Source organism: Thermobia domestica, chromosome 10, assembly GCF_964235325.1.
Source record: "Thermobia domestica chromosome 10, izTheDome1.hap1.1, whole genome shotgun sequence".
NCBI lineage: Eukaryota > Metazoa > Arthropoda > Insecta > Zygentoma > Lepismatidae > Thermobia > Thermobia domestica.
The window spans coordinates 124,095,380-124,118,724 of NC_137463.1; the positions used below are offsets into that span (position 1 = coordinate 124,095,380).

Here is a 23,345-nt window from a genome sequence, read left to right on the forward strand (position 1 = left end):
ATATCTTATATGTTTTCGCCGTACTGAAACGACGTTGTATGCTGTTTGTGATCGCATCACAGGAAAACAACTTAACAATGTAACATACATTTCGGAACAAAGTAATGAAATATGTTTCAGCGTCTTAAAAAGTTCTGCTCCTAAGAGGATAATTTCTATATCCAAATTTCTCTGTATTTTCCTTATTATGGAAGTTCTGAATGTAAAGATACGCTTAATTTACAGTTATAAAATTCGGTAAATAAATCTTTAATTAAAAGTAATGAAAAATGTGTTTTAGTCATCACATTTCTAAAATTCCGTTTCTAAGGGTGGAAAGGAGATCATTTGTATAATATCCAATCAGAAAATGCCTAATCAAAAGATTTGCTTAAGGTGGAGGTGTGAAATTCGGTGCATAAACTCTAATTAGAAGTGAAGGAATAGATGTTAAGCGTTTTCAAGAAATCTGCTCGTAAGAGAGAAAAGGTGGAAACTTCTAAATTATTCAAATTTTTGTTTCTTTAATGAGATAGTACTCAAAATGATGAAACACGACTGGAAGCTTTCAAAATGTGGGTGTGGAGAAGAATGAAGTGAATTAGCTGGGTAGAGCGGAAAACGAATGAGAGGGAAAGGAATGTGTTAGACAATATGGTGGCAGGAAAGAGAGGGAGGGGACGAAGGAGATTACAATTAATGGATGATATCAAAACAGAAAATCGTACGAGAAGACGAAGAGATTAGCAGAAGACCGTGGAGCATAGAAGCCTCTCAGTGACCTGCCAATAATGGCAGAATACCTACGATGATGATGATGGCTCAATATGGGGATGTGTTTAAGTTGGGCGTATGCTTTTCGGTACACTGTTAACAATACATGATTCAGCGCTTTCGAAATTCTGAATCTTAAGGGAAAAAAAGGAGACAATATCTACAATATTCAAGATTTCCGGTTTTGTACTTATTACACGTTATTCTTCCCGTTCTCAAAACGGAGACTTTTGATAGTATTGATATAATTTAATTGCCATTTATTTTCTTCTACGATTATTCCCCATTCACGAAACACTAACTATTAAGTTTTTAGGATGAACATGTTTCCACATTGCTTTCTGTTTAAGAGTATATATTAGAGAAAATGGGGAAAGAAATTCAGATTTTGTTTAATATGTATGTTTTAATGTACTATATTACGTAGATGCTCCTTGCCAATAAAATGCAGATTCTTTAAAAAAAAAAAAAAAAAAAAAAAAAAAAAAAAAAAAAAAAAAAAAAAACTTTTTGTAGAGAGAATTCGAACCCATGCCAAGATGAAGATTGGCACACAGATTCATGGCGCTGTCCATTACACCAAGAACGCTCGACTTTGATTTTCCTCCGTTTGTTACTGTTATTGTTCTGTTGCCACTGTATCCTCTACAGCTTTGAATCTGGCATCGTGCAGTATGCCAGTATTTCTTTTTCTTTTTTTAATTTAGTCTCCTTTTTTGTCGTATTTTATGATTGATTTCTACATGCCACTTGTATGTTTACTTGGCAGCATTGTCCAGATGGTCTATTTCTATTAAAGAATATGCATGTGGCTGTATAATAGAGTGAAGTTAAAATAAATTTTCCTTGTAAGGAGATCTGAAGGACGTAAGGATCTAGGTTCAACTTTTTGGACTTACTCTCTGGAAAACATCCAGGCTTTTGTGAATAGAAGTGTACTTTTGTAAATAGCGGTTTTCAAATTTTTAATATTCTTGGACTCTTATTGGAAAAGAATTATAGCTTGGAAAAGACAAGGAAATCGTTTTGGAACTGAAAAAAAGAAAAACCCACAAGCTGCTTTTGAGTATTATTTTTGTACTTCTTTTCGTGCATGTAATAAAATTTCTATTGGAAAAATATATTGAGATTATATAATTGACAGCAGATTAACCAAATGGACGAGAAATCAACCATAGTTTCAGGAATTCGCATTGATTCGTGGATCAATGGTTGAAAAACACTGTTGTAAAACATAATTAATGGAACTAAATAGAGAAATGTTTGTAGTCAAGTAATTTATAGAAGTTTCTTGAAAACTTTTCTTTGTCAACTACTTATTTGCCAGTATGTAAACTTTGTCATTTTTAATCATTGTTTTCTTAATTGTATTTAGAAAATAGTATTCATATTTATATATTAATTTTTGATAGACTGGACTGGAATCTGCTGAGTACAGCATCACCTGCCATTAATGCTTGGATGAACCCAAGCAACAGATTTGCAGTACGACTTGTATATATGTTGCGAAGTATGTATCGCCGTTCAACAGGAATAGTAGCGTGTTTGATGGCTGAAGCTTTAGATGTCCAAGGCATACATATGCCTATAAAGGTAAATACATTAAATAGTTCATAGAGTTTATATATATAAGCTTTAAAATTCATGCACAAAGAGGATGCTTATTGAGCATTTGCGTTGTGAGACAGGACGATTGTCAGCTTAAGACAGCAGCTTAAGAGAGGCTATAGCGTACGTCATACCCTATTCCTTTTTTCCCTCTTGTGTGAAGTAGTTACTAGACTGTAAAAATTATTCTTATAGGCAATGGCTATTGTGTATTAGGAATAAGTAACTTCAGTTCTGTCTTTTTAATATTATTCCGATCTGGATTATTTAAGTACCATTTGACGTTATTTCAAACATTTGAATAATTTCAGCTGTTTCATTATTGTTCTTATAATGAAAATTCATATAATCATATCGCCTGTGAAGGGGCGAAGTAGCGTATCTTGATTTTTATGTTACAAGAGAGCAATTTAAAATGTATCTTTAACGTTATACCGTACTATTCATTTCAAAATACACCATTTGTAGAAAGTTTGTCTCCCTTATGTCAGGAATTCAGCTAAGAAATTTTTATGGTTGAAAGAGCAGGTTAAATAAGGATGAATGATCGTCATAATTAAAAATGGTGTTTTCGAGCTACGCCACTTCGCCCCTTCACCGACGATATTTGCTAGGAAATAAATTTTCAACCGTTTATTGAACGTTAAGAAATATCAAAATCTTATATTATTAATATGACCATTTTAAATAGCACTTCCTTACAATTTCCATTATAGTTATTTGTTATTGATTATAAAATTTAGTAATTTGGTACAATGTGATATATTTTTAGAGCCGTTACGGCCGTTTAACTCCCATGGCAAAGACCCTCCAAGAAGATCCATCATGTCAACTTGCCAATGTTCTTCTTAAATACGTATTGCAGTCAGATTTATCTAATATAGAGACAAATCTTCGTGATTGTGATCTTCCACAACTTTCAACATTGAGACAGGTAAGTATATTTTTGTACTTTTGCATAGTGTTAGATACATTTACATATTAACCCTCCATAGCACGTGTGGTCAATTGTAACATCAAGGCGCGCGCGCGGAGTCTCACTACGCAATATTTGTTTATAGACTTATATCTTAATTTTAATGTTTATTTTGTTTTGAAGCGGTATTAAACTGTTTTATATTTTCTTTGCAACGTTTTTGACAATTGCGCATGTATATTTTACAGCACAAACTCTTTTAACAGTTCTAAGAAAACTGCGCGTGCGACGGCGGATTAAAATATTACACAATTATTTTCGTGTAACCTAAACTGAATAAAAGCTCAGAAATTAAAATTTGCATCATGTAGCTACGTGAGTAAAACACCGGAAAATATGTAAATTATAAACTTTAATTACGGTTTTTTTTCTGCGACATTATTTACATGCCTAGAAAGATCATTCTTCCACTCATGATAAGGAGATAGTCATTGTTATTCATAAAGTTAGTAAGGTAGCGATAAATGTCGCACAGTAATCTCAGATGACATTAATATCTTTTTTTTTTTTTCATTTCACATGCTTTAATCAGTTAATTAGTAGTGCCCCGCGTAGAGTAGTCGCTAACGCTCTCGTCTGTGGTCGGTCCGGGTTCGATTCCCGGTGGGGACACTTGGTCGAAAAAGCGTAAAAGCTTTTTCTGACCAGCCATTCTAAGTAAAGCTTTCCTCATTCACACCTGGCAAATTCCGGTGTGACACGTAACATACAGGTCCCAGGCCGCTTCTTTCCTTCTCCAATCCTTTCCTCCATCCCTTTCGTGGATAGTGTGATCGCCAAGGGACTTCATCCCTCATACGTGACGAGCTAACATTGACATAGATACCGAGATCCCAGATATTTAATTCCTAATCCTAATCGATTTATTATACTAGTTGTTTTCTACAAGCCTTCGATTCATCTGCAAATCGCCTGCACGCTAGCGACATCTCTTGGCGTCATGGAGGAGACAATGCAGCTAGCGACAGCTATTGGCTGACTAAACTATTGGAAATTAGCGTGATTGGCTGATTAAAGCGTCATGCTTTTGTCATAAGAATTAAGAATATCAATATTTTCGCCTAGATGTTTATGCAACCCCGTAACTCTTAAACGGTTTGAAGATTGCATATTAACGTTACCCACAGACTAGTAATTTTTGCATTATAAATAGGATTAAGTCTGCTGTATCTTGACAATTAATAAACTGATAAAATATGTCTAGCTTCAGTTCGCTTTCGTAACAATATGTATAAACTATAAAATACACAAGGAGCTGCCAAAGCACTTTCACTTGCTCTCACAACTATATTGATGTCACCCAAGTTGTCGCGAAACTGGATACCAACCGAGCTCATATAGTTGACGCGCATACAAAATTTTCCCTGCAAGAATTAAAAAATGTTGTCTCTGACCACTGGAATGTATTGTGTACTTGCTTACTTGCTTACTTTTTACCTAATTTTAGTTGGTTATTTTACGTACTCCGTTTAGTTATTTTATTTGGGTCATTACTTTAGTTGTTGTACTTGTTTACTTATTCATTTTGCTTGCTAGTTATTTTACGTACTTATTTGTATACCTATGTTACTGTATTTATTTCACATGTTATCCTTACTTCACATACTATAATTGCTTTAGTATTTTGCTTACTTCACTTTTTTCCTTGTATTCTAACTTACTTATTACTTATTGTTCTATATTCGCTCTCTTATTTCGCTTATTTATATTATTTCACTTACGTTACTTATTTTACATATAATAATATTTTACTTCATTTATTTTCCTTATTTTACTTACCTAAAAATAACTAAATAAAGCATGTATTACCGAGATACTCACAGTTACTTTCACACCTATATTTGTATTATCTAAATAAAATTGCTCTTATTTCAGTGACACATATTTCTTTCTAATACTCGGATGCTTTTATACAATTTTATTTAATTTCTTTATTTAATTATTTTATCATTTTAATTACATTGTACTTAGTTTACTTGCTTATCTTACTTATTTTATATATTTTACTTACTTTAGTTAATTAATTACATATTTTACTTAGTTGCTTTACTTATTTTACCTATTTTGCTTATTTGCTTATTTTACTCACTTATTTTATCTAGTTTCTTATTTTGGTTATTTCATTTACTTCTGTTTATTCTACGATTTTATTTAGTTAAGGAAATAAGGTAAAAAAATGCATATAAAGGTACTCGTAGTTGCTCTTACACCTATGTTTGTCCCAGTTTTCGCCAAGTTAGGTTTGTGGTGGACGAACATTATGAGGGATTCTTACAAACCCAGAAACCAGGCAAATCCTAGAGAAATCACGGAAAACGAAATGATATAAAATAGTCAGGAAAAATGGTATTTAACCTGAAAATCAGTGAAAACTGTGAATTTTGTTAGGAAATTATTTTTTTCCGTTTTGCGTATTTGTTAAGATAAGACAGTAATTCAAACACGGGAGCCCAATAAAAGAAATGAAGTAAGTCTGAAACAAACTAAGTAATTGTGTTATTTAACGCTTCTTTTACATTTTAGTGTTTGTACAATATAACTTTGTTTAACAAATTTGTAAGAAAATTGTAATAATTTTAAACATTAAGTAGATAAACATAATTATTACTGTTAATAGCTTTCATAAAGTGCTACTCACCTGTTACCGCTATTGAATGTCTATCTTTTTTACACTTTTTGTATAATATAATTTTCGCACATTTCACATAAATATATATATTTTTTTTAATTCAACAGAAAAATGATGGAGGTTAGAAAATTCATATGGTTATCTCCCTCAAATCTTGATTATGTCAACCTTTAAATACTTGCATATGTAAAAATAAAACTTTCTTCACTATTCTGTTTTTATGGACTTTGGAGAAAATTTGAAATATCTCATTAAAGCGGTTAATTGTGTTTTTCTTTACTTAGTACATTGTAGGAGCCCGTTTCATATTCTTTAAAATTAACTGAAGCCATATCTTCAAATTTTTCTGAGAATCCTAATCTTACAACTGGTTGTTGAGGAGATAGGTATCAATTTCGTAATAAATAAAATTTAAAAAATAAAAAAAAATAAATAATTAAAAATTAAAGAATAAATCAATCTTCGTTTTAAAGATGTCAAAAAATTTATTCAGCAGTTCAAACAGCAATTCTTTGGTTAGGTTATGTACTTCATTAATTACGTCACTTATTTTATTTACTTAATATATTCATTTATTTTACTATTTAATTTCTTATTTTTCTTGCGAACTTATTTTAGCCTTTTACTTATATTACTTTACTTACTTCCTTATGTGACTTATTTTACTTATTTGCCACTTTTTTATTTTCTTACTGATTTTACTTTTATTTAGTTAACTTATTTGCTTCTTAATTTTACTTATTTCACTATTTTTATTTAATTATTTAGTTATTTCCTTTACACACTTGGTTTAATTTGTATATTAGTTTGTATATTACTTGCTTACTGTACTTATTTTACTTTATTTATTATACTTACTTTACTTGATTACTTATTTTGCTTACTTAACTAAATATATAAACTAAAAATGTGTGCATTCTGTATACTCTGGGTTTTTTATACTTTAACTAGTTACGTATGTTACTTAACTTACTTACGTTACTTCACTTACTTATTTTACTTTACCTTCTGATTTTTACTTATTTTACTTATTTGACTTACTTTGTTTTTAGTTAGTTCTTAATTGGTTAATTAACGAAAAAATTAAATTAAATGTGCATTAAACTAAAAAATGTACAAGTTCCTAGTTGCTTTCACACCTATATTGCTATATCTTAGTTGTCGGTAATATTGAAAACGAGAGTTAAAATATATTTTCTGTGATTACTCAGAAAAGTTTTGTTAAAAACAATAAAAGATGAACTAAGAAAAAGAATTTATGAAAAGCTTTCATAAATATTAAATAAATATCAATTTGCTGGTTGTCACTTACTACTTTAATTTTCCCCCTTTATTAAGTATTTAACTGATTTTTAAAAATATTAACTAATGTTATCTCGCCACGAGTTCTGTATGTTATCATCATTGGAAACTGTTGCTTTGAGTACCTCTAAAGATGCAAAACTAGCGCCAAGTGAGTTTTGTAGTGGATAAGCAGCGTGTGGGTTTGCTCGAGGTTCTCCCGCTTTCTTCCACTTTCTTCAATTTACCATATCGTTCTTTGTCATCAACAGTGTCTGTCTTAGCGTCGGAGCGTTAAACTTAGAAAAAAACTCTCCAACTAACAGGTAATCGACGGGCAAGTACACTTGCATAATTAATAATTACATATTAATGGCAGATCCTTGTTATTTCATAAGTTTAAAACGTTAAAGCAGAAAATGTATAAACTTATTTGGTATCTGTATCTGTATTTGGTGAAAGAAATCGGTGTCAGGTGTAGCTGCGAAAAACATTAGGATAAAGAAAGTTACTTTTAGATTGCATAGTTACACTAGGAAAGAAATATACATGCACGTACGTATAACTTATAAGTCTATATGTTCGTTCATATAATAAAGCTCGATTCTTTATACCTGATAATTTAATAATGTGTCTTGAATATTGTATTAAAGAGTAAAGCAGAGAAATTAAAATAGTATGTGACTCGTTCGTTCCACAATAATATTATGATTGAAGAATTTCCCTTGTAATTTGTAACCAAGCAGTCAGCACATGGTTTAGGTTTGATTACCTGTCTTGGTGTTTTCCGTGACGCAATTGGGAAGCTACCAAAACTGAGAGGCAGGGGCCCTGTCTAGAAACTCAAAAACATCAGTAGGTCTTGATGTGCTACAACGCATTAGTTGAGTTAAACATGAGACACCTAGCCAGTCAGCTCTTCGTTCACTGTAGCGCTAGCAAGTTTATTATTTCTATTCTTGAAATGAAATGAAATTTCTAGTTTAACTTCTCCCGAGTATGCACTGGGGCTAAGGGAAACAGTAATGATGAAAATAAACCATGAAAATGGGAGGAAACGAGAAAACCCTGAGAAGAACAACGCACATGGTCTTTGTTCACCACGAAGTCTACTTGACGTGGTTTAGGATCGAATTAGGAACCCCACGCACCAGAGATGAACACTACACCTCTGATTACTGCTATTATTATAACTACCTATTGCCACCTTGAAAGATTCATTGATTAATGAGTAATCTGTTCTGGTTATAATCTTCCATCTATACCAGCGATAAAAATAAATACACAGAAACTTACCAATTTAACGGAAACACCTAAAATTGGAAATAAATAAAATGCCTGAGTTGGTAACTGTCAGATGGCGACCGCAGCGCTGATCTGGTAGTGGTGGTGTATTTAAGCATGCTCCGTACTATGTGAGGAGCCATAGAACGCCAGCGTGCAGTAAACTGAGCAGACGATGATGGTGTATAATAGACGACTTTTCTGATTCTTAGCATTCGGTTATGTGATGCAAATGCGTTGGGTGTATCGCGATGTTCAAGATGGTGGCAGCTTACAAAATCACATTGGCGAAAAGGGACAATGGTTGGAAGGAAACCCTCGGTAGTAAAAGTCCCGCCGAGCCTGGTCACTCAGTGGGTCACGCAGAACCGTCGTGCGAGTGACGGAAGAGCTCAAACAGCATCTCCCACAGTCTGTGACGACGATCACAGTCTGCCGCGAGTTACATGGCATTAACATAGGGAGTCAGGCTGCACTGCCTAAACTATAAAGCTAATAAGAGACCGGCAGTAGTGGAGCTGCGAACATGCAACATGGGCCTCTGATGACTGGAAACGTGTGATATGATAAGATACGTCATACATCTTATTTCAAGCCTCGTACTGTGTTTGTGTGTGGCAGACGCGCAAAGAAGCTAATGATTCACAGTGTCTTCTGCTATTCGTGAATCATAGCGGCGACTCTGTGACGCTATCCTGGTTTTCAGTGGGTCCTGTTGTGGCAATTACCGATCGCATCATTGCCCATGATTATGTTACCATTTTAGTGGATCATGTCCATCCTATAGTCCGGGATGTTTCCGGGCAATGACACCATATTGCAGAATGATAATGTGATTATTCAGATAGATGGAACTGTTGCGGCGTGATTTTTGAGAAACATCGGGATAAAGTTGAACACCTCTTCCTCCTGAATCCTCGGACCCGAACGTATTTGAATATCTATGATCTGTTTCGGATGCATGAATCCGGCGCATATTTTTGCCTCCATCCTCTCTCACAGAACTAAGTGATGCGAAATGGTGTAATATTTTACTTGCTGCCATTTACGATCTTTGTCTTCATTGCACGTCGCATCAGAGTTTCTCTGAGGGCAAAAGGTAGTTCACCGCTATATTAATCTCGTAAGCTGCACTTCTTTAAAAATGATATTTCCATTAAATTGATAAGTACCTCTAAATACGTATATGAACAGCTCGGGCGAGCATAATCGTAAGCTCCTCTTCCGGTGTAATTGAGTTATTAGATGGAATGGGTTGTAATCGAACCACAGATGAGCATGCAGGTAATTTTATTTTTGAAATAGAGTTCTCTCGTGGCTATGTAGATAACGTACGCCACTTTAGTGTGGAAGGTCCGGGTTTGATTCCCAGCTGAACTCATGTTGTTTGGATCACACGTTAAGCTCGTAGGTCCATGTCTCATGTATCCTCATTGCTGAAAGGGACACTGAAATCAAATCTAATTCAATCCAATTTCAGTAGATGTAGGAAAGATTATTTGGTACGTGTTATTGCATTGAATTACATGCGAATGGTCAACCTTTTTCCAGTCTACTCGGAAGTTAGAACACCATTATGTTCTCCCGAGCCGCTTTTGTATATATATATATATATATATATATATATATATATATATATATATATATATATATATATATATATATATATATATATATATATAAATATAAATGTATGTAGTAAAATTATAACTTCAAGCTGAATTCTTTAAATGAATAACCGTGTTTAAAATAAGGTAAACATGTGTTCAATTGTTCTTGTGTAAATAACAATGGGAATTAATGACACAATTCGTTTTATTCAGGTTGTCTGGTGATACTTTAGAATTTAAATGTGTTCAAAAATGAGTTCAGAATATTGATTCTATTTTCTTTTTCACTGTAATCGATCATAATATATATAAATTTACTAAATCTGAGAAGATATTGAATTCTATAAATTATATTTAATTTCTTATGATTATTGTTTTAGGGCGTGATTGTATTAAGCAGACAATGGAAGAACGTTTTGTACACCCCGTTGCTTTTGGAGCACAACTACAAAACTAAAAATATTAAACCACTTAATGTCACATTCGCAGTTCAGGAACCAGAAGAGGTGAGGTTTTTTTTTATTATGTTTGTTAATCTGTAAATACAACGTTGATTTATTATATAGATGTAAAATATTTTGACACTTGAAAAAAATTTCACTTTCATCGTAATATTTTCTTTATTTAACGTAGTCATCTTTATATCTTTCGTGCAAGAGGTAATCAGGTTTTCATCTTTTGAACAGTGTAGATTTTTACGAAATTTGTGAATCGAATAAAATACTGTAATTATCACTGCAAGTAGATATCACAGTTTATAACTGATATATATATATATATCAGTTATAAACTGTGATATCTACTTGCAGTGATAATTACAGTATATATATATATATAAACTTAACAGTAATCTCATATTTTATTTCGTCGTATTCTTATGGTTACTTGTATCCTTATTTCTTTAATCTCAACATTTAAAGAGTAAAGTTAAATATATATTTTCGCTGCTTTTATGTGAGGATTAAGAATCGTTACTACAAAAAGAAGTGGTGTTTTGTTACGTTATGTTATATTAATGTCACCATGTTTGTAACGTTAATGTTACGCTTTTGTGAAAGTTTATTTGTAAAACTTGCAGAAATGAACGTGATATTGCATGATATTTGAATAAATACCTGGGGTTTCTGTTGGATTCAACATACAGCCGACAGCAAAAGTGCATATTCAGAATATGAGTAACTTAAAATATATATATATAAACCCTAATCACTGGACTGGTAGAGATTTGAATCCCGATTTTCCGCTTGCCAAATGATACTCTGCTAATTTGCTAATTTAGCTATTAGCCGTTAAGTTTTCCATATTATTTTGGTCTTCTCCTGATCAAAAAACATTTGGCTAGCATTTGTTCAAAGACAGTTCACTGCAGTGTGCTTCTGTATTACCTCCACATTTAATTCCCAGCAGTCGAGGCCTAAGAATGAATGTAAAAGTTAAGTTGCTAGCAGCTGAATGGCAGAACATCGGCCCGACAAGCAGTAGATTGAGATTCGAGACTCTGCTACTTAAGCAGTCCGATATTTTTGTTACTCTAATATTGTTCCGTGTCTACTGGTAAAATGCACATTTCCACATCGTTATGATCTTGGATAACTTACAGAGAATCCTGTTTAATGTTTAGGTTAGTTCAAATCAGTGAAACTTCTCATGACATCTTAACTATTTCTATTCTAAAATTTCATTTCACCTCAATATAATTTGTTCTCATTACTCTTACGAATTCAGCTAAACGTAATGTATTAGTAGACACTCGAGGCTCAAATTATTACGAATTTCTGCCTTTTCCTGGAACAGTACTTTTGATTAAGTGGTTAGAATAAATTGTTGTAGAAGTAAATGTAATCTAATTATTACATATTAAAAGAAATCATTTCATGTGAAACAATTGCACTATGTAATCTACATATTCTATATACGATTATGTTAACATGTAAGACTAAGTGAAAAATTTTTTTCTGCATTTATTGTGTCCTATTAAAGTTTCATGTGCATATGTGGGAATCTGCATGAAATTATTGTTTTTATTAATGTTGTAGCGTCTATATATGCGCTTAAGTATTTCTTAAATTATGTGTAGTGTTACGAATTAAGGAACAAATCTACCGAGCCGGAATGATTAGTCATAGACCTCGATTCAATATTTTAAAATTATTTTTCCAGATTCGGAACAACGGGAGCTACTTCTAATAACATTGTATTACTATTATTTGTGTTTCATTTCTGTTTGTGATTGTTTCGTTTTATTTGATTCTCTTTTAAGTTATTTTGAGCTAGTTCTTGGAAGCCAATGGATAGCGAGTGATGTTTCATGCTTATTTTAAAATTTTTCCACTTCTAGGAGATCTCACCATTCTATCATGATCCTCAACATGCAGGGCATATGTTCATACAATGTGTTTGTTGCAACAATGAAGGTAAAACTGTTTCGTCAGTGTATGTGCTTCACATACGAGAACTGCCTTATGGATGACGTCACTCGCTTTTCATCTTTGCACTTTTTTTTACTGGGGAAATCTCATTGATATGCAAAAGTAGAATGCAGAACACTGGAAGACATTTGTGAAATTCTTCTCCTGACTTTTTTATGTATTCGGCTTCTCCTATATAGATATATTTTACTATGTGTAGCACTTGAGAGAATGGTATTGCGTCATGTACGTGTTGTAAATTGTACGATTTAGATCAGTGTCCACTACTAACATCATTGAAAATCTTGTACAGTATGATAATTGTGTATCAGCTTTTCTCTTCTTGTGATGAAGATTTTCTGATACAGAATGCCCTGATGATGGTTTACTATTATATCGAAGCCATAAAATCAGGGAAAATGTCCATATACATGTTATTTGACTTCTCATAAATAGATAATTCTTGTACAAGTATTTATTATTATGTTCGTAAGTTTGTCGCTTCGTATTGCCATCCTCTTATCCTTTTCATGTATGCATCTCTTCTATATGCTGGGTTCTTATTTGTATAGCACTTACAATACATCCAACTTTCTTCTCTGCTTGATTTCTTCACATTTACGCAGGTGACTAACATATTAACCTTCACTTGTTTTGTGTTGAACATAACCCATGTCGCTGTTGCAGGAAAATGTACTAACAGATGGCGAAGGGTCTGGGGAAGAATGTGAGGTGACAGATGAGTGTACTATGCTTTTAAATGCAGAGGGAGGATCAGTACACAAATTGAAGGGGCATGACAAAAACGGTAAGTAACGGTCAGTTAATTTATTTTACCTATTTCCCTTTTTCCTACCTATCCAGACAAGAAAAAACAAGCAATGGAGGAAAACTTATTTTATCAACCAGAAGATTCTAAGAACAAATAAAGTTTTTAGCGTTCTTCTATAGATCCAATATTATTTCGCTATATTCATACACAAAGAAATTTATATCTCCGAATTGAAAATGGCGTATAGAATGCAACTGGTTTGGGTTTGAATCAGAACTTCATTTTCAAAAGCGACCGTTTTATTCTCATACGAGATTTCTAAAATTATTTCTCTCGTTCTCTCTCTCTGTTTTGCATGCTTTTCTTTAAGGTTGGTTTAAAGGGACAAGTTTTGCCGATAGATGTCACTACAATCTTCGTCTCTCTCTCTCTTCCGTGTATTTTTTACCTTTCACGAAAACTCACGATTTCTCTTATAAATTTCAAACTACAGGCTTCAAATTTTTAGAGAAGGAACTTCACGACCTATCGAAGGCAATAATCCGTGCCGATTTTTTATTCAGAATTTGTTCATTGTTGAAACAGTATATTGTTAAAGATTTGGATATCCAGTTTCAACAATTAAGCCATTTCAACAATCAAGAAAATTTTAAATGAAAAATCAACATGGATTGTTGCCTTCAATAGGTCGTGAGGTTCCTTCTCTAAAAATTTGAAGTCTGTAGTTTGAAATTTAGAAGAGAAATCGTGAATTTTCGTGAAAGGTTAATTAAATATATATATATATATATATATTAATATATATATATTAATATATATATACGAAGACTAGTGAAATCTATTGCCAAAACTTGTTCCTTTAAACCAATCGTAACATACAACGGTTCAACCGTGTCCTGAAATTTTGTAGCCTTAATTTAACGCTTATCTTATATACCATGATTACTTCCATATTATTCCATATTTTTAAAGCTCCTCTTTTTGGTTTCAAAGATTTGATATCAGACTTTAAGTATGAAATCAACTTCACTGATGAGTAAAGCGGGATTACCTAGTACGCAGGGATTAACATTCATAAATTTTAAACGTTCACAATTTTTATAACACATTTGAAAAAAATTAAAAGTTTTCTTTTAAATGCTTTCTTTTAAAAATAACAAACAATACAAATCGTACTAAAAAGTAAAATAAATAAATAAATCTGTTTTCAAGAAAATTGCTTTTAAAAAAATTTCTATTCATGCATTAGCGTGAGGAATGTTTTACGTAGTTACTTGATTTACGTGGAAATTGAAGAATTTTTAAATTGATTGTGTATAAAAGCACTTTCCATGCTTTTCTTTGTAGACATGCATAAATGACTTTGTTCTTAAGAAAGTAATTTTCTTCAAAGCATAATTATTTTTATATAAATAGTACGAATTGTTTTATTTTGTTGGCTAATTTTTTCTTGGAAGAAACCAGGATTTTGTAAAAGATATTTTTAACTAATCTGATATTGTTAACCGTTCCTTGAATATTAATATATGTAAATGGGATGCAATGCACATGCCTCCTTATTGTCGTCTATATTATATTACGTATTATGAAGTATAAGATATACTGCCACATTTTTGTGTTCATCATTCCTACAAATACTGTTTTCATTATGACCTAAAATTTGTCAGCTTATTTTTTGTTTCTTGCTTCATGCACTATATCTGTCACTTTTAATATAGTTTTCATTACTGTAGTTTGTTAGTTGATAACAAACAAATACTGGCGTGCACTAGTTTCTGAAGTAATTACTCAGAAATGATAAAACCTCGCTCATGAGCTAGAGATTCATTGTTCCTTCATGGCAATTTTTTGCTTCATTTATATGTTCTCTGCATATCTTTCTGTAGTTTTAATTACAATTTTGTTTTTCTTCATCGTAAGTTTGTCGTGTGAATTAAAATATAAGTAGAAATGAAGTATCATGGATTTATTTTTGTATATTATTTTGTGTACTTAATACCGCATTTAGATACGTTCTCAGTGTGCTGACTGTACATTTTGTAAGTTGCACTTCTGAACATCCACTGTCCAATACATCTTGATTACTTATTACATTTATTTTCATGTATCGGTATGTGTATCGGCTCGAATTGACGTTAGTGTTTTCCATAACATTACTTGTGTTTTATTGTAACAAACTTTTTTTTTTAAAAAAAACAAACAAATAAATAAATAATTAAAAGGAAAAGTTCTTCGTTATTGTGTTAGATTTCCTTTCTTGGTTCTGTGAAATGTGATGCAGAATTGTTTTGGCATGGTTATATTATTTTGCATATCTCCTTTCAGGTATAAAAGTAGAAGAACTGGTATCATCACATGCTGCTAGTGCAAGCCAACCTGATGTGATTGACGATTTCTTCAGCTCTCCATCACCTAAAGGAAACCAAAAGAAATCTTTACCTTCACATCCTCCTTGCTCTTCGAGAGCAAGTATTGTATTCCCGATCTTAAATAATCCATTTTCAGCAACACGGAGGTTTGAAACACACTTCGCAGACCAAATGACAGGCTATAATACGTTGAAAGATAGCAAAGCCCATGATTCCAATCCAAGTGTTAATTCTGGAGGAGGAAGTAATGGATCTGACAATAGTTTAGATGCCAATTACCCAACTTTAACGTCTGGTACACCAAAACATTGGGAAGCAAATGAGAAAGAGGATTTATATAGCTGGATGGCGAAGCAACAGGATTTCTTGAAGTCGGCCGAAGAGAAACAAAGTCTGAAAGGCAATTGGGTAGGTAGTAAATTGATTTCTACGTGTGACTGAGAATAGATTGGCTTTTAATCAAATCATAGTACTCACAATTAATTGCAGTGATAAATTTTTACGAGACGTAAATTCAAAATCATATTGTGGATAGTAAGCTGCATCTAGGTCACTCAACATCAATTTAACCACAAAAGGAGAGTCACTATTTTGATGTAATTTTTAAATTTTTTTGTTATTTATTTCTTATGTTTTTAATTTTAATTAATTTTTTGTATGTAAATGTGAAACGTTTAAGTCTGTTTTATAGAAATAAGCAACAATATTGATTAATTCTGTTTAGATCAATTGTTTTCAGTTTTCATCCACTTAATTTTTCATTTAATTACTGACTTCTACCAATTCCGAAGCTTTACATGAAAACTGCACTTACTTACATAAAATTTATGTATAAATCATCCTGACGTTTTCTAAATTCAGAATATCAGTAAAACTAAAGATTTCAGAAAAGGAAAAAAGTCTTCCTAAGTCTGGCAAACATGGTTATAAAATTTTAGTGTAACTTCTTTTGCTTCGAAGGTGGTTGGCATTATACTATTTTAGCTCTAATTATAGAAGACTTAAACTGTTCTTTCAACGAAGTATATTTTCTTTTTCTTATTTTGTGTTCATTATGAGCGAAAATTTCTCGTAAGTGAAAATTAGACCTGAATTTTTTAAACCTTGAATGACTACTAAGATTTGAACATATTCTGATCGCCAAGTTACCAAATAGTTAAGTTTCTCTGTAAATGTTCAGTCCATTATTAAACTAAATCTGAACTACCATATTTTTCATTTTCTGCCTTCTGTACATAAATATATAAATAAAAGAAATTCACCATCTCTATACAAGTAATGAATGTAATTTTATTTCTATCATAGTATTAATAATGTTAATTTGTAGATTTGATAGTAGGTGTAGACAAGCTTCGAACTAGTAAAACGTTTAGGCTAGTAACAACGTTGAACAGAACTTGACAGTTACATTAAAAACTTTTATATTTTATGTTTTGAAAGTAATTCCTGTTTTTAAATTGTTATTAATTTTATGGTGAGAGAGGAGTAAAGCTAAAAATTAATTTACCTTTTTTAAAAACATACCTACTACACATTTATTCTGATAACAAATTCAATCGTTACAATTTTTACAGTTTCATGCCTATTTCGAGAGGACTCGTTCTAGAGGTAAAAAAAATTGAAAATATTATGTAATACAAACTACTACTCAGGGCAGGCTTTAGGATCCAGTAGAACCCGGTGAAGATAAGTTGATAACATCGTACATAATTTGACAACAGATGTTGATAATAGCAAAGCGTAAAAATAAATTGAAAATATTATGTAATACAAACTACTACTCAGGGCAGGCTTTAGGATCCAGTAGAACCCGGTGAAGATAAGTTGATAACATCGTACATAATTTGACAACAGATGTTGATAATAGCAAAGCGTCTTAGGCATACTTCGGCCAAGAAACACTTCTCTTCTGGCTAAGTGAACATGGTGTACATAAGAAATAGTGAATTATAATATAGTATGCACAGTCTTATTCAGGAAGTGCTACAGTTCGTAGTCTTAAGCCTATATCTTTATGCATCTATCTTGAGCACAATACTTCAGTAATAAAACGCATAATAAGGAAGTCTGAAAGAGCAAACGAAAATTAACGTTTGTTCGATCTGTTATGATAATAGTATATTACTTTCCAAAGAGAAATAGGGCTTTAGGGCTTTTTCTTCTGAACGTGATTGTAAACGCTACTATATAGTACATTGTCATTTCTGTTATAAACCACATCCATCTTTCAAGATTACGTATATTTCATAGTTAAAAGTATGGCTGTTCTATGCTGATAGGTGAGGTGAGTTGGTTGTAGTTTTTTAATAAAAGCTACTTGGATTGACAGAAAACTTTTCCGTTTTCCATTGGATTGTAATTGGAATCCATTACTATCAATTTTTGCTGCCTTTATACATGTGATGTTCCTACATCAACATATCTTCCTGCATATGTTCCCACATCAGTATATCAACAAGGCAATGCTAATTAGTATCATGTGAATGGAATTTAAGGCTTAGATATCTTGAATACATTTGATAATGGAAAAACTTTTGTTTTTCAAAATAAGTATTTTGCTTCCTGAATATTTTATTTATAACTATCAAACATAGAAACATTATCCCAAATTAAGACTGCTTTTATGTTACGATCGTTACTTGAATTTTACATAATCAGATTGAATATTTATGTCCAAATGCTATTATTAGTGAAGTAATTCTGTTAAAGTAACACTAAGAAGTAGCTAATTAATTCTCTATTAACATTAAGATAATTTTAAAAAACATAACCCACGTGCTTGAAGGAGTATGTTTCTCGATTATTAAAAGAAACCCTCCAAGGTACAACATGTGAACATTACTGTGATTATATTAAAATACAAATTTACAATATTTAGTAACCCGTTTTATGTAACTCCAATTTTCTTTCAATTGACCAAATAAAAAAGTGAGAATAAGACTTAGTAAAATAATAATTGCTAGGCGACGTAAGGATATAAAGATAACATATACAATAGCATTCCACAAAGTGCTTTGTTTACTAACAAGAATTAATAGAAAAGAAAACTAAAAATGATTAACATCAAACACCAATGCAAAGAACATGAAATTAAAATATATTCTGATATACGATATGGAATGCAAAATATTTATTTTAAAATACAGTTAACTCTTATGATTGTTTTAGAAATTTTGAACTTAAGTGAATAGTGCTTTTGCATAACCGAAAAGCTAGCGCGTGTAGGGTTCTAATTTTTGTTTCCGGTGTAAGCAAGAATTTCGGTGTCGAGTATTACTTTCATCATGAGGTAATTTGCGAACTGCAAGTAATGAATTCTGGTTTAGTAAGCCATAAATAATGGCTATGAACCCTGTTATTCTGTGCACAGTACTCAATTAAAAACATTTAATCTGCCGAAGCTTTCGTGGCTTGCGAAGGTAGGGAATTAACTTTATATTTCAGTTAATTAAATTTGAATGACATAATTTACTGTAAGCTTTGAGTCTAATAAATACTACAGAAGAAAAAAATGTTATGACCATTGATAATGGCTATTTGGTTTCATTCCACATTCTGTATATTGAGATATAAAAAGTTATTAGTACTATTTTGTAAGTTGACAATTATTGTGACCAGATAAACGCAATTAAACAAGAGATTGTAAGATATTGTACCCTAAAAAATAGCCCCATTGTAAACTATCACGCGCATATTGATGATTACACGTATTTATTCATTTATGAGGTATTTGAATCAACATTGTGCTCCGATGCCCTTGTTTGAGCTTAATAAATTCACCGCGCTAGAGTCCTTAAAACTACAGTTGAATACCGTAATTTTCAAATATGAAAATTATTTTTGAAGTAAGACATAAAACACAACGGATAATGTTTGGATTTTTTATGATATTTTTTAAAAATTAGGTAGATTTTCTGTTTGATTTGATAATCAAGGAATTAAAGAAATCTTAAATGCAATCTTAGACTAACTTATCTCTGAATATGTGTAAAGAGATTTGTACATTTGTACAAATGTACATTTGTACATTTGTAAAGAGAATATGTGTACATTTTTCCTTAAACTATCTCTTTAGTCGTCATTTTTCCACGCTATATATTTACATATATATTAGGTTCTTGTAACATCATTGTTCTTACATCTATACTTGTAATGATCAAATGAACGGTGTTATGCTTTAATTGATCAAGCGCCATTTTTCGAATTTCGAGATTTTTACGTCAGTGTGTAGGAACAATGTTAAAAAAATTTTGAAACCCTACTATTTGCTTAAACGTTCAGGAAAATCTATTCGACCAAGCGTCAAGAACTGGATCGTAATAATAGTAACATGTTTGTGTTTCCTTCAATATCTCAGAACGATGTTCTGGCAGTTGGTCAATTGAAGCATAACACCGTCCAAATGGCGTTCCATGGGCCGAAAGTGACCAATAAATGAAAATGTAAAACAAAAAGTGTATGCTTTGTTGTTTTCTGTAAGTTCATGCTTAACAAAAAGAATACTCATCACAATAAATCTAAACCGAGACTTAACTGTGAAAATATTTTCTTCAACCTTTTGGTACCGGGTTGATTTTTAGACAAATGCATATTTCATATAGTTACATTCAAATATTCGTAGCTTAGGATCTTATTGGCCTAGAACCATGAAACAAGAAACAGAATACACAGAAATTATCCCAAGTGTAGTTCTTACTTTGTATAGGCTCATAATCCGTTATAAATTAACCATCATTAATCAGTATTAATTAAAACTTTCTCGTTTAAGGCTCTCACTTCTAACGAACCACAGTATTTGAATTGTTAATTAGTTATTAACAATTATTACTTTTATGTACAACTATCAACAATAATGTGCAATGTTTCTCTGGTCTGACATTTATGAAGTCACTTATGACTTACTCAACCGACGACCTTCTCAGTTCTGTTAAGAAGAAAAAGGAGGAATCGCCTCAAGTAAATATATATATATATATATATATATATATATATATATATATATATATATATATATATATAAAACAGCTTGTTGAGTGAGCAAGGGAATAATGTCAAAAATAAATAAATAAAAAATCAGATACTTGTATTGAAATTAATAATCAGAAATAATTAAAACATCCTCAACTTGCTCTTCTGTATCCTGGCATAGACTTGTTTAAAGAAATCATTTAATCGTCAAATTTTCGCTGACTACTATCAACATTGTCGAAGTATAGGTAAGAAACAAAGGTGTTCAGTGAGTATAAAATAATAGGTTGAAATTAATTGGATAGGTAGAAACTACCTAAAATTAACATATGTAATACCACTTTTCTCATGACTTTGTTGTTAGTGTACGTGTCTTTGGAGCTGGAACCCGGGTTCGATTCCAGAGGAGAGCTCTTGTGGATCGGATTCCACGTTAAACTGTAGACCTACGTCTCATATAGTAACGGTGCTGGAAAGGATGCTAAACTCTAATCCAACCAACCAACTAGTAAACACAAACATTTTGACGTTTCTAGTGCAAGTTTTCGCAGTATACGTGAAAAGATTTAAAGCAGTAGGCGAAAACTCAACATTAATTATTAGAATATTATCATTTTTATTATTATTTGATTAAATACGTGACAAGATACGGTCAAAAAAGTGTAAAAGCGTAATTGAGTGAGGTTTTCTTCATTCACACCAGACAAATGCCGGGTTAGTACCTAACATACTGGTCTCATCTTCAGTCACACCAGACAGATGCCGGGATAGTACCAGACATACTGGTCTCATGTCGCTTCCTTCTTTCCTCCTCAATTTCTGGACAGTGTGATCGTTGAGGAAGGTCATTCCTCAACGTGAGAAGCTAATATGGCCATAGATGCAGAAGGTCCAGAAATCGAATTCCTAATTTTAACTTAGCAGGATACAGAAGAACAGGGTAAAAGACTTCGATCCAGTTCTTGACGCTTATTTATAAGACAGCTCTGTAAGCGGTTATATTAATAGTAATCAGTGGATTAGTAAATGGACAATTTTACATTTAGCACCTCAGCAACATCATGAACCGTAAAACACCTAATTAGAATTTTATCTAACTTTCTCCCATTAAAATTTTCTTTTATAAATGTTCTTGATATTGGGTCAAGTACTTAAGCTACAAATAATGAACTTGTACAGGTATTTCTGAAGTAAGTATTTTAACGATTAATAAAAGTGATTTTTTAAAATTTTATTTGCAGGAATCAAAAATCAATACCTTGACTACAGAGGATACAATGGAAGACAATTTCTTGACAAACGCCTACAACTTCTATCCTATGCATAACTCCTTACATCTTTTGGATGCTCATTTAATATTTGAGCCACTTCTCTCTAGTCTTGGAGTAATGCCTGAGCAAATAAGTGGTTCTTCTTTCGAGAATTGGGGATCGAATCTGTCCATTGTTGGAGATATGGAAACAATGAGAGTTGACATAGTAGTTAGTGAATTCGGAAAAGTAGAAAAGAAAAGGAGTAAAGGCACCAAGTCGAGCAAATCGCAAGGTAAGCTGTTACGCTATATCTGTATGCTAATTTGGAAGAAATAGAGAAATTGTAATGCGTTGTAGGAAATTGATGTTGCGGTTGAGCAGAATGCTAACTAATTACGAGAGTATTTCGAAACGTTTTTAGCCTGACACTGAAATATTGAACCACTAATAATAAACTGTTCATGGCGTATAGTGCCATTTGTGGGAGAAGAAAATTTATAATTTGCAATTGTCCAGCTGCATCAGTTCATTTAAAGCTATGAGCGGTGTGCGTTGAGCTCGCATAGTACATGACATCGCTCCAGTCCACACATAGCTATCCTTGTTAAGGGTGAAATGAAAGACTGAGGCTTCCAGGAAATTCAGTATTCAATCTACAACCCATATGCAGCACTGCAACCTTGACAACAACAACTGTATGGATTGGAATATTGTCATACAGTATGCGAGCTCAACATTCAGCCACTGATTCAAAAGACTGTCTCCAAAGAACTAATTCATTATTTTTTCTATAGATAGCACTATATAAGGTGTGAATCAGGTTTATTATCCCAAAACGAAAAATAAGAAAGAAAAAAAATGCATGATTCCCAAACCAAAACTGTTTATTTCATAGACTACAGGATACATACATGAATTAAAATATATTCAAGCAGACAGCATATGGGCCTTCCTTTCCTGCCACGCGCAGCTTCTTGAAGTTGGCAAGAAGGCGTTTTCCGTGTTTTGCAGCCACCTGTTTCGAAATACGGGTCCAAATTCGTTTCAATTGCGCTATGTTCTCGCAAAGAAGCTTTTTTAGCAACCATTTCTCTCTTCACCGTAGCCCAGAACTGCTCAATTGGTCTACGCTGTGGCACAGACGTTGGGTTGTCAACTCGTGACATATATGAGATGTGATTGTTCTCCAAAAACTGCACGGTGATCTGAGCATAATGCGATGATGCCTTGTCCGGTCAAAATAAAATGGGCTGGGTAATGTTCAGACTATGTATCCATGGCAACAAAATGTTTCGTAGACAATTCGATACATACATTTCACTATTTAATGTTTTGTCGATCATAAACGCTGGAGAAAGCCTCCCATCCTGTGTCAGTGCCTGCCACATCATCATTTTCTTTGGAAATTTGGATTTCGTTTTTATCATGGCTTCC

The 23,345-nt window shown here is 32.4% G+C and overlaps 1 protein-coding gene across 6 annotated transcripts in view; it reads left to right on the top strand.

Moving 5' to 3' along the window:
* Positions 1–23,345, top strand: part of tweek (transmembrane protein KIAA1109 homolog tweek) — a 262,126-nt gene that overhangs the window by 113,239 nt on the left and 125,542 nt on the right. For all 6 annotated transcript variants that reach the window (XM_081728543.1, XM_081728545.1, XM_081728547.1 and 3 more), the window contains exons 25-30: positions 2,166–2,346; positions 3,134–3,295; positions 10,522–10,647; positions 13,237–13,357; positions 15,647–16,098; positions 21,900–22,203. In XM_081728543.1, coding sequence (XP_081584669.1) covers positions 2,166–2,346; positions 3,134–3,295; positions 10,522–10,647; positions 13,237–13,357; positions 15,647–16,098; positions 21,900–22,203 — 1,346 coding nt within the window. The remainder of the gene's footprint in view (positions 1–2,165; positions 2,347–3,133; positions 3,296–10,521; positions 10,648–13,236; positions 13,358–15,646; positions 16,099–21,899; positions 22,204–23,345) is intronic.